General features: G+C 40.1%; 1 protein-coding gene and 1 long non-coding RNA gene across 4 annotated transcripts in view; one reads left to right on the top strand and one right to left on the bottom strand.

The window, feature by feature from the left end:
- The window catches only part of LOC148400578 (uncharacterized), a 77,122-nt gene extending 75,733 nt beyond the window's left edge, over positions 1-1,389 (top strand). The window contains exon 7 of the long non-coding RNA XR_015857354.1: positions 1,071-1,389. This is a non-coding gene — a long non-coding RNA (uncharacterized LOC148400578). The remainder of the gene's footprint in view (positions 1-1,070) is intronic.
- LOC148400579 (putative uncharacterized protein MYH16) lies at positions 587-11,324 on the bottom strand. Of its 3 annotated transcripts, none has more exons than XM_088370109.1 (3): positions 11,110-11,324; positions 8,816-8,950; positions 587-1,108 (listed from the first exon to the last, which is right to left on the bottom strand). In XM_088370109.1, exons 1-3 carry the CDS (start codon positions 11,155-11,157, stop codon positions 1,043-1,045), a joined length of 249 nt encoding a protein of 82 aa, XP_088226235.1. In that variant the 5' UTR covers positions 11,158-11,324; the 3' UTR covers positions 587-1,042. The 3 variants fall into 3 exon arrangements, 1 of the variants encoding a protein (XP_088226235.1); XR_015857349.1 differs by lacking the exon at positions 587-1,108 and adding an exon at positions 8,562-8,668 and having other exon boundaries at positions 11,110-11,303; XR_015857350.1 differs by lacking the exons at positions 587-1,108; positions 11,110-11,324 and adding exons at positions 8,562-8,668; positions 9,062-9,076.
- Positions 11,325-12,997: the final 1,673 nt, after the last annotated feature.

The following is a 12,997-nucleotide window of genomic DNA, read 5'->3' on the forward strand; positions in this document are numbered from 1 at the left end:
ATACTCACTATTGTGTAATGACATTGGTTAAGAAAAGTGGAGTCAAACTCATTTTAAACAGTGCTGTTTATTTTTACGCTCGAAAGGAGCACTTTTTGATCTCGGCTTGACCCCATGGCATTTTCCAACATTGTTAAGGAAAGGTGGAATGAAGGTTAAGAGATTTGACTTTCAAAACAGTTCCTCAGAATGGGAAAGCTTTAGTCCTTCTATGTATGACCTTTCCTCACATTTCATTCTAAGGTACTGCAAGTAAGCTTTTGTTACTGAATGTACATGTTGAAATGTCTTGTTGCACGGACGATCATGAGGTCATTCTTCATCTGAATGGCTGTCAATCTTCACCACCCACACCAGCAAACCAAGCTCGGCCCAGATGGCTGAGCGGGCAAGTGCTAAATGATATCCTAATCGATGTGCTGGCTAATCAGAGAGCTTAACGCTAATACCTTGCACAGGTCCACACCATTCTCATATCAGCATCCACACATTTGAAGGTGACATAGAAGAGGCCAGAGATTAAAGGCAATCTTATAAAGAAGCACTTTTTATTTTAAACTGACAAAAGTGTTTGTGAGTGAGGAAATACAAATATAGGTTTAGAGTCATTCTTATTTGTGATTTGTGTTGCTAATAACAGTCTATTGACGTAAACTTCTCCGTTAACAGTTCTTTTGTTGAAAATCGGACATATCATTCATACATTTTACATCAGTTAACTTTCTTCATCACCTTTCATAAAACTCTAATGGCTTTTTCTTTTCAGTCTAGATTGACTTAAATTAGTCTACTTGACAGTAAAAAGCAGTGGCATAAAGTTGAGGCAAGAAATCATCATCCAAAACATTAGTGTTTCACAGAGCCAACAACCGTGCTGTCAACACAGTAATTGACATGCCAATCAATGGCGGGTGCGTGGCCAGCTTTTAGAAGGTCTCTAAGGTGGCCCGCCTGGAGCACGCTCAGTTTAACTCAGCGGAGATGCCGGAGTGTAAACAGAGACTACATATTGACTAGCTCATCGATGCTGGTGATCAATCAGTCAACATTGTTTCCGGTTCTTTGTGCAGGTCTTAAATGTCAGCAAATGCAGTGGGCACACCGATCTCTAGAGGGAGACAGAGTGAAGAGCAACAATCATCAGCCATGGATCAAGGCTGAGTTCAGTGTAAAAAATAAAAATGCTGATGTCTTTTAAGATACTATGTACAGATATGACGCTTTCTCCATTTGTCAATGTATATATCATTATTCCCTCCTAACCATTCTATTTTTACTGATTGCATCATTTCATCATCATTACCATGATTATTTTTGTTAGTGTTTTTTTATGTATGCAAATTTCAGCTTGTGTTTTGTAGTGCTCAATAAAGTTCAAATGAGTTTTTATCACAGATCTACAAATTGTATCGCTATTCGGTTAATTGATATCCTGCAATATATAGCACGTCATTGATATTATGATAAGTGCTTCAAATGTGCATGTGCTTTGCCAATCCTCTTTTAAGATTAACAGCACCAAGTTACAAGGCAAACCGAGTGTCGAGAATCCACAATGTCAATTATTAAACTGTCTGGACTCACTCTATAACTTATATAAAAAGCAAGCACACTTAAACGCTGAGCTTGTATTTTAACAGTCAACACTGTTTTATTCTTAGTTACAGTTGTCATACAAAACAGAAAGCAAAAGGAACACATTCGGTCATCTTTAGTTAAAAACAATCCTGGATAAATGGCCTCTAAATCTGCACAGCCCTTGAAATCCATGATGAATTTTTATTTTTGCTCTCCTCTCAAAGCATCCACTTCAGATAGATGAAAGAGTAATATTCCAGCAATAAAGCTTGATTTACATCCTCTGCGCCATTCTCCCTCTTCCTTTTTTATTTGATCATTTAGACGGGATCATATAACTGTATATCAGACACAAATGAAATCAGGTCCTGTGCACATTAAGGCCATGTCTTTCTGCAGCTAACATCCCCTCCAACCCGGCCAGGCAACTCTACGGCAAGCCAAGGGCAGAGTCCCATTCATTTTCAGGCCCATTTCCTCTTATGATTAGGCGATCAATCAATCCCAGCATTCAGTCTCATCAGGCAGACGGGATTATCTACCCATCTTCCCCTCTGCCTCTTTCAACTCGCACCCTCCCACATTAACATCAGCTCAAGTATCACCCAACAAAAGCAGCGTGCCACATCCCCTGACCGCAAACACACTACCTCTCATCTGAGTCATCCCTCAGTCAGCCATGTCTTCCTTCACCTTATACATCCCCCGATGGCGCTCACGCATATACCTACGTAACAGGTGAGTCACCGCAACAGGGATTTAAAAGTATATAACACAAGTACACTCTGCGGCACTTTGTTAGACCTTTAAAAAAATGCTTATGCAAGAATGCTATTCTAACTTGTTCAATAAAATCATGTAAAGTGAGGATATATGTAGAAGGTAAGAAGACAAGAACAATCGTAGTAGGGATTAGAATATATCGGGGTCATTGTTGGAAAAAAACAAATATACTGGATTCAATGTATTAGTTCTTCTTCACAGTCTATATACTCCTGACGCCAACTCAGTTGACGACATTTCATTTTAGCCATCATGCTGCACTTTTTTATATATAGAATCCCTTTATTGAGAACATTAAGATAACATCATATTGTGAAGTGTTGAAGAAAAGGCGATCTATTAGTAATAAACATTGACTGAGAAGACATAAAACATTTAAATTACTTGTAAATGCCATCACTAATTTTTAATATTTATATTTCTTGCTAAAAAGGAACATTTCCCTGCCACACTCAACATAATCATTGAATTCCACTTAATGGCAAAAAGCTTTTTGATGTAGAAATTCTAATTCCGCACAGCACACTGTCACGCTTTCAATACACACTAGCTTTTAGTGACCATGTTCTAGGTTAATAAAGTTTCACGCCTGAGAGACAACATTTCTTACCGTGCTAATGTCTCATGAAGGGAGGGAGCAATTGAATTATCACACTGCTCCACCCCCTCATGCACACACCAAGAAAAGAATATTAAATTGCACAATGGAACTCGGGAAGTGTAACTTAAATACACAAAAATATGTACTTTTTGTCTTTAAACAAAGTGTTGGACAAAAAAAATCTTCAGATCAAGGCGTAAATTGAGACCATGGAGTAGCCCTATTAATAATCATCAAAAATAATAATAAAACATTTCCAATCAAATATGCTTGAGATGATTGATTATTCCAAATGCACGTTTTAAGTTACAAGGGCAGACAAGGAACAAGTTAAAGGTAAATCTAAATGGCAGTTTATTTAAAATCTTGATGTTAACCAATGGTGATGGATCAGGATTAGTCAGATGCCTTTTTTGAAAGCACTGCAGTCCTTAGGGCAGGTGTGAATTAGCTGGCCAATAAAATAGCCTCTCCAGGTTCATAATGGGACTATGACTTGGCAACATCTTTGTTACAAACTAGATTAGTATCCTTTGGCAGCTCATTAGACCATTGGCTCAGGCCATTTCCCCCCTACAGCCTTTAATTAAATTGTAATGATTACAAAAGTACAGATCAGTCAACTGCATAATGCCAGCAGGCCCACTTTTTATTTTTTTATTTATTTATATGTGACATCATAAAAAAACAACGAAATGTTAGTCCTCACCATGTTGATGTTAACCATTGTCTGCCTATTTCACTTGGTACGCTGTCGTCTTGTAAATTGATGTCTTTATCTGGTTGCCTACACGTTTGGAACTAATTTGATTTCTTTTAACCTTTTTTCGTGGATGAATAGATGATTTTCATTTGCCATACATTGTATGAGCTTCGCATTGTGTATTAATTTGACACCAACGGCAACATTAATTGAACTTGTCTGAAAGAGCCTTTGTGGAATTCTCTGCCTTGTGACCTCAGACAGACTACATCTTTGTCTTCGTTTAAATCTCTACTGAAAGCTTACTTTTTATTGCCTGCTTTCTAATTACCAAGTTATTTTACTGTATTTTTTAAATTCATTTTTTTATTTTTCAACTGTTCCAGTGAGGATGAAGTGGTTCAGAAAGTGGATGGTTGTTTTTCATATAGAAATATGTAGTTATAATTATGGTAATGTAAATGGATGGATGAATAGATGGTTGTTTTTCATATAGAAATATGTAGTTATACTAATTATGATAATAATTAATGTTAACAGCAAGTATTGTCTGAGAAAGTTATATTTTAGAGAGGGGAAGTACAAATAAGCACATCTGCCACCTTCTAAAGGTTTGATTAACGCCGGGGATCAGTCCGGAGAAGCGTACAAAGGAATTTCAGTGCCATTAAATCAACCATGGGACACAGTAAGGACAGTCATCGTCAAGTGGAGAAATACGCCACAGCACTGACATTACCAAGAACTCGAGGCCTCTCTAAAATTGATGAAAGTGAGAGAACTGGTCAGGAATAGGGCTGGGTATCTTTTAGATGTTGCCAATATGATACGTACCTCGATACACAGGCAACGATACAATATGTATCCAAATACGGGGTCGTTTCAGTCTGATCCGATTCGATAATACATTTCAAATAGATACAGTAGATTCAATGAAAAATAATTTTAAAAACATCTTTGGTCCTTTACCTAATACTAAAATCCATTTACAGCAAAAAAAAAAAAAAAAGAGGCCAATAATGTATTTGTGAGAATTCTGACTTTAAAGTCCCTTTAAAGTCAGATAATCAGGTGATTACTGCCATGCCCATATTAAAAGTCACTCATCACTTCCTAAAGTGATTCGTTCTTTTTTCAGTCCATATGACTTCAACCAGTAGATGTCAGCAATGCCCATTGAAGCTGGTGCCACCTCGCCGTAAAACAAAACGAAGAAGAAAATGACGTAATTCCCCGTTCACGAACGAGTCGAGAATTGCATTTCCCGTTCACCAACGAACGAATCTGTGAGTGAACGAATCAGTGAGTGAGTAATTCGCATTTCCAGTTCATCGCGAGAACGGATCAGTGAGGGAACGAATCCTGACTTTCCCGTTCGCGAACAAGTCAATGGGTCAACTGCCTCCCTACCCGTGCATCGACGGATCAGTCAGTGAACGTGTTGCGTCTCCCTCCTGGCGTGAACTATGTAAGCCAGAATGTCGATTTACGATTTGCCAAGGAAAGAAAGAACAGTGCACTCACTGAAACACCACTTCTTTTATGCGCGTTTTCTCCAAGTTAACGGCTAACTTTATTGCATGAAGGGATGCGCCGTTATGCAACAACGGGGAAATTATGCTTCTCTTTGGGTAATCTTGATTTTATAACACTTATAGTAGTTTTTGAATAACGTGTATGCATATATACGCCTAAATATTGTTATCCAGTATATCTACTGCAATTTCATATTGTATTGCTGGTTTGAAATCTACTTTTAATATATATATATATATATATATATATATATATATATATATATATATATATATATATATATATATATATATATATATATTTTTTTTTTTTTTAAATAAACATTTATGTTAAAACTTGTCTGGTGTTTTATTCCTTGTTTTTATATTCGCCAATTAAAACGAAAATCACACATTTGGTTAACTGTTTTATATGACAATATGTGTAGGTACACCTCATGGACACTTCAATAGGTACACTAGACGAGGTAAAAAAAAAAAAAGAATAAATAAGTGTGAAGGTCTTCACCTTCACACAATAAAGGGTTAATTGCACAATAAAAGCATGTTTAGGCATATTCTATCTGCTGGGATCAAACCAAGATATTACCAATCAAGAGCCCATGTCACTAACCAGTTGGCTATTTCAACCAGGCAACCTGGGATCGTCTGCACTGCTTTGTACTAGTGATGTGCATTCCAGTTTTAAGTGAACTGGATCTTTAGAATCGGTTCACTCAAAATATTGTTACTTCATTAGGGAAATATCATGGTCAAAGGTCACAGGTGTCAAGCTCTAGTCCTTAGGCCGCGTTCCAATATGTTTTCCAAGTGACCCTCGTTAAGCGCAGGTGCGTGAAAAGTTTTAGCTTCTTTCACGTTCAAAAGGAGCTAAAAGTTTTCACGCACCTGCACTTAACGAGGGAATTACACGGACACTCCATTAGGTACACCGCCATTTTCAAGTGTAGCTAATAACAGGCCACTTTATTAGGGAAATATCATGGTCAAAGGTCACAGGTGTCAAGCTCTAGTCCTTCGGCCGCGTTCCAATATGTTTTCCAAGTGACCCTCGTTAAGCGCAGGTGCGTGAAAAGTTTTAGCTTCTTTCACGTTCAAAAGGAGCTAAAAGTTTTCACGCACCTGCACTTAACGAGGGAATTACACGGACACTCCATTAGGTACACTGCCATTTTCAAGTGTAGCTAATAACAGGCCACTTTATTAGGGAAATATCATGGTCAAAGGTCACAGCTGTCAAGCTCTAGTCCTTAGGCCGCGTTCCAATATGTTTTCCAAGTGACCCTCGTTAAGCGCAGGTGCGTGAAAAGTTTTAGCTTTTTTCACGTTCAAAAGGAGCTAAAAGTTTTCACGCACCTGCACTTAACGAGGGAATTACACGGACACTCCATTAGGTACACCGCCATTTTCAAGTGTAGCTAATAACAGGCCACTTTATTAGGGAAATATCATGGTCAAAGGTCACAGGTGTCAAGCTCTAGTCCTAGTCTAGTCTAGTCTAGCGTAAAAGTCACTCAAACCCTAACCCTAAACCCTAAACCCTAACTCACTCACTCACTCACTCACTCACTCACTCACTCACTCACTCACTCACTCACTCACTCACTCACTAACTAACTCACTCACTCAAACCCTAACCCTAACCCTAAACCCTAACCCTAAACCCTAACCCTAACCCTAACTCACTCACTCACTCACTCACTCACTCACTCACTCACTCAAACCCTAAACCCTAACCCTAACCCTAAACCCTAACTCGCTCACTCACTCACTCACTCACTCACTCACTCACTCACTCACTCACTCACTCACTCACTCACTCACTCACTCACTCACTCACTCACTCACTCAAACCCTAACCCTAAACCCTAACCCTAACCCTAACTCACTCACTCACACTCACTCACTCACTCACTCACTCACTCACTCACTCACTCACTCACTCACTCACTCACTCACTCACTCACTCACTCACTCTAACCCTAAACCCTAACCCTAAACCCTAACCCTAACCCTAACTCACTCACTCTCACTATCTCACTCACTCACTCACTCACTCAAACCCTAACCCTAAACCCTAACTCACTCACTCACTCACTGACTCACTCAAACCCTAACCCTAAACCCTAACTCACTCACTCACTCACTCACTCACTCACTCACTCACTAACTCACTCACTAAAACCCTAACCCTAACCCTAACTCACTCACTCACACTCACTCACTCACTCAAACTCTAAACCTAAACCCTAACCCTAAACCCTAACCCTAACTCACTCACTCACTCACTCACTCACTCACTCACTCAAACCCTAACCCTAAACCCTAACCCTAAACCCTAACTCACTCACTCACACTCACTCACTCACTCAAACCCTAACCCTAAACCCTAACCCTAACCCTAACTCACTCACTCACACTCACTCACTCACTCACTCAAACCCTAACCCTAAATCCTAACCCTAACCCTAACTCACTCACTCACTCACTCACTCACTCAAACCCTAAACCCTAACCCTAAACCCTAACCCTAACTCCCTCACTCACTCTCACTATCTCACTCACTCACTCACTCACTCACTCAAACCCTAACCCCTAACCCTAACTCACTCACTCACTCACTCAAACCCTAACCCTAAACCCTAACCCTAAACCCTAACTCACTCACTCAATCACTCTCACTCACTCACTCACTCACTCACTCACTCACTCACTCACTCAAACCCTAACCCTAAAACCTAACTCACTCACTCACACTCACTCACTCAAACCCTAACCCTAAACCCTAACCCTAAACCCTAACTCACTCACTCACACTCACTCACTCACTCACTCAAACCCTAACCCTAACCCTAACTCACTCACACTCACTCACTCACTCACTCACTCACTCTAAGCCTAAACCCTAACCCTAACCCTAACTCACTCACTCACTCTCACTCACTCACTCACTCACTCACTCAAACCCTAACCCTAAACCCTAACCCTAACTCACTCACTAACTCACTCAAACCCTAACCCTAAACCCTAACTCACTCACTCACACTCACTCACTCACTCACTCACTCACTCACTCACTCACTCACTCACTCACTCACTCACTCACTCACTCACTCACACTCAACTACTCACTCACTCACTCACTCACTCACTCACTCACTCACTCACTCACTCACTCACTCACTCACTCACTCAAACCCTAACATTCAACTACTCAAAAGTCAAAGTCAAAGTCAGCTTTATTGTCAATTTCTCCACATGCCAAAGACACACAAAGAAACCGAAATTTCGTTCCCCCCTATCCCACGGTGACAAGTGGTGACAAGTCACTACTCACTACTAACCCTAACCCTAACTACTAAGTTTTTGACATGTTTATTTGTCTGCCAGTAGTGTACACGGTTCATTTGAGCTGTTGTAGCTGCTTGTCCGTGAGACGTTCACGTGGCCTCATCGTCACTCGGGAAGCTAAAACACAAAAGTTGGTTTTATTGTACCTACGTATGTTATCATCATTACATGTTTTTTACTAAAAAATTATGACAAGCTTTGTTGATTTGATTTGATTTGTCCTTCAGCAGCATGTTGGAAACCGAACTGACAAGCTCTACCAACCTTTCCACCTTGGTCGCGTGTGCGAACGCGCAGCTTGTTGACTTGAGTTTCAGCGATGTCGGCCCTCTCCTCCGCATCGTCCAGCTCGTGCTGCAGCTTCCTGAACTTGGACATGTTGTTGTTGGCCTGCTCCTCCTGAACACGGGAAAACACAGGAGGAACATTTGAGAACACGTTGGGAACATTCGAATTGTCTGTATCGAGAATATGGAGCCTACCTAGTGGTTTAAACTTTCAATTACTTACTTTTAAATGTTTTTCATTTACACACCGCCATTTTCAAGTGTAGCTAATAACAGGCCACTTTATTAGGGAAATATCATGGTCAAAGGTCACAGGTGTCAAGCTCTTGTCCTTAGGCCGCGTTCCAATATGTTGTCCAAGTGACCCTCGTTAAGCGCAGGTGCGTGAAAAGTTTTAGCTTCTTTCACGTTCAAAAGGAGCTAAAAGTTTTCACGCACCTGCACTTAACGAGGGAATTACACGGACACTCCATTAGGTACACCGCCATTTTCAAGTGTAGCTAATAACAGGCCACTTTATTAGGGAAATATCATGGTCAAAGGTCACAGGTGTCAAGCTCTAGTCCTTCGGCCGCGTTCCAATATGTTTTCCAAGTGACCCTCGTTAAGCGCAGGTGCGTGAAAAGTTTTAGCTTCTTTCACGTTCAAAAGGAGCTAAAAGTTTTCACGCACCTGCACTTAACGAGGGAATTACACGGACACTCCATTAGGTACACCGCCATTTTCAAGTGTAGCTAATAACAGGACACTTTATTAGGGAAATATCATGGTCAAAGGTCACAGGTGTCAAGCTCTTGTCCTTAGGCCGCGTTCCAATATGTTGTCCAAGTGACCCTCGTTAAGCGCAGGTGCGTGAAAAGTTTTAGCTTCTTTCACGTTCAAAAGGAGCTAAAAGTTTTCACGCACCTGCACTTAACGAGGGAATCACACGGACACTCCATTAGGTACGCCGCCATTGTCAAGTGTACCTAATAACAGGCCACTTTATTAGGGAAATATCATGGTCAAAGGTCACAGGTGTCAAGCTCTTGTCCTTAGGCCGCGTTCCAATATGTTTTCCAAGTGACCCTCGTTAAGCGCAGGTGCGTGAAAAGTTTTAGCTTCTTTCACGTTCAAAAGGAGCTAAAAGTTTTCACGCACCTGCACTTAACGAGGGAATCACACGGACACTCCATTAGGTACGCCGCCATTGTCAAGTGTACCTAATAACAGGCCACTTTATTAGGGAAATATCATGGTCAAAGGTCACAGGTGTCAAGCTCTAGTCCTTGGGGCTGCATTCTAACATGTTTTCCAAGATAATAAAGTGGCCTGTTATTAGGTACACTTGAAAATGGCGGTGTACCTAATGGAGTGTCCGTGTAATTCCCTCGTTAAGTGCAGGTGCGTGAAAACTTTTAGCTCCTTTTGAACGTGAAAGAAGCTAAAACTTTTCACGCACCTGCGCTTAACGAGGGTCACTTGGAAAACATATTGGAACGCGGCCTAAGGACTAGAGCTTGACACCTGTGACCTTTGACCATGATATTTCCCTAATGAAGTAACAATATTTTGAGTGAACCGATTCTAAAGATCCAGTTCACTTAAAACTGGAATGCACATAACTAGTACAAAGCAGTGCAGACGATCCCAGGTTGCCTGGTTGAAATAGCCAACTGGTTAGTGACATGGGCTCTTGATTGGTAATATCTTGGTTCGATCCCAGCAGATAGAATATGCCTAAACATGCTTTTATTGTGCAATTAACCCTTTATTGTGTGTTTAAGGTGAAGACCTTCACACTTATTTATTCTTTTTTTTTTTTTATCTCGTCTAGTGTACCTATTGAAGTGTCAATGAGGTGTACCTACACATATTGTCATATAAAACAGTTAACCAAATGTGTGATTTTCGTTTTAATTGGCGAATATAAAAACAAGGAATAAAACACCAGACAAGTTTTAACATAAATGTTTATTTAAAAAAAAAAAATATATATATTAAAAGTAGATTTCAAACCAGCAATACAATATGAAATTGCAGTAGATATATTGGATAACAATATTTAGGCGTATATATGCATACACGTTATTCAAAAACTACTATAAGTGTTATAAAATCAAGATTACCCAAAGAGAAGCATAATTTCCGCGTTGTTGCATAACGGCGCATCCCTTCATGCAATAAAGTTAGCCGTTAACTTGGAGAAAACGCGCATAAAAGAAGTGGTGTTTCAGTGAGTGCACTGTTCTTGCTTTCCTTGGCAAATCGTAAATCGACATTCTGGCTTACATAGTTCACGCCAGGAGGGAGACGCAACACGTTCACTGACTGATCCATCGATGCACGGGTAGGGAGGCAGTTGACCCATTGACTTGTTCGGGAACGGGAAAGTCAGGATTCGTTCCCTCACTGATCCGTTCTCGCGATGAACTGGAAATACGAATTACTCACTCACTGATTCGTTCACTCACAGATTCGTTCGTTGGTGAACGGGAAATGCAATTCACGACTCGTTCGTGAACGGAGAGTTACGTCATTTTCTTCTTCGTTTTGTTTCACGGCGAGGTGGCACCCGCTTCAATGGGCATTACTGTCACCTACTGGTTGAAGTCATATGAACTGAAAAAAGAACGAATCACATTCGGAAGTGATTCGGTCACTCTCGTTCATGAATCGTTCACTCACGAGCCAACACTAACATTTTGCAATAAAACAAAAATGTCAGGACATGCCATTTGAACTTTGAGTTATTCAGAGGCACATATAATGGTGGCTTGTATACCTGCATGACTGCTTTCAAAAGCTTGCACATCTAACCAATATATGAAACTTCTAGAAAAAGAATTCCTAAGTAGGGATGTCAGCCATTTTCGCCTTTAGACACTTTTTATGCATTACGATGAAGCTACGGTGTAAGCACAATCTGATTATGAATGTGATTAGTTCGCAGAGTGGTGTTTCTGCTTGGGCCTGACAAGATGGACCTGCCATTAGTCGAGGGAAAAGTGACCTTGGATGCACCTCGGATTGCCTATAATCACCAGCTATGTTGAAAGTAGAATTAAAGGTTTATACGACTTGGTACATGTGTTTGGAATAAGACTGGATTATCAATCTACTTATATTTAAAAGTAATTAGAATTTGTCATTTCTTTTCAAATCTCGGCTGAAAGCCGTCGGGTGGTCTTGGTGGGGGTTGACAGGTTAATTGAGGAATAATACCCTTCAGAATGATGGATTTTGGTGACTTGAGATGTCAGAATCCATTATAGGGAAATTTAAAAGTGCAATTAATGGGGGAGGCTGGGTGCAAAATTCTTTATTTTTAATTCCCCCTTGCTTCTCTTCTGTTATTATTAATGTTCTGCATTAAATGTCCAAAAGCTCCCATCGCTCTTTTGGCACTCGCCCACCGACCAATACAGTTTGGCACAAACAAAGCTTAATTAATGATCTCATCTCTACAGTAAATTAAATAGCTTGGGTCTGAACACAATGGTCAAATTGAGGGAGATTTTATGAGATAATTGAGAGTACACATTGTGTTCAAAAAACAGGACCTACATGAGACAGAAGTAAGAGCTTGAGTGATACTTTAGTATTTAGGTAGTGGGCATCAAGAAATGTTTTTTTTTTTTTTTTTTTTTTAAAGGACCAATGTGATGCAGATAAACAGGTGATTACTGGCATGCCCATATTTTCAGAACCGGTGTTAGATGTCAACACTTGTGTCAATAAATTTGAAGTGTGACATGTTTTACCACCTGCTACAGGCTAAATTGTGTGTCACTACAGCTCAGCAAAGGGTGAGTTTAATGACACGTCTTCTTAATCTTGTTATTGTTATCTCTAATGGCGCTAAAGTGTCAGCATAAATTATGAATTATGTACGCTATAAAATAAAGATTCTAATTTTGAGGGTGGAGGTGGTGGTGATAAGTTTGTGGCTTACCGATTTAGTATTCACGTTAGAGATGAATTTTGTCATTGACTGACACCGTGCTTGTATATATACAGTACATTAAGATTATGCAGAAGAGAACAAATGGTTGTCTTAATTTCTATTCGATGCACTCTTCTCTCCTCCGCTCATGTCCCCCATCATTCGGACAGCCGGAAACAAAATTCATCCGATTCGTTCTGCTGCTTTTCTCTCTCCCCACTGACCCCCAACCAC

This window comes from Syngnathus floridae, chromosome 3 (assembly GCF_059516105.1).
Source record: "Syngnathus floridae isolate MCC-2025c chromosome 3, RoL_Sflo_1.0, whole genome shotgun sequence".
Taxonomy (NCBI): domain Eukaryota; kingdom Metazoa; phylum Chordata; class Actinopteri; order Syngnathiformes; family Syngnathidae; genus Syngnathus; species Syngnathus floridae.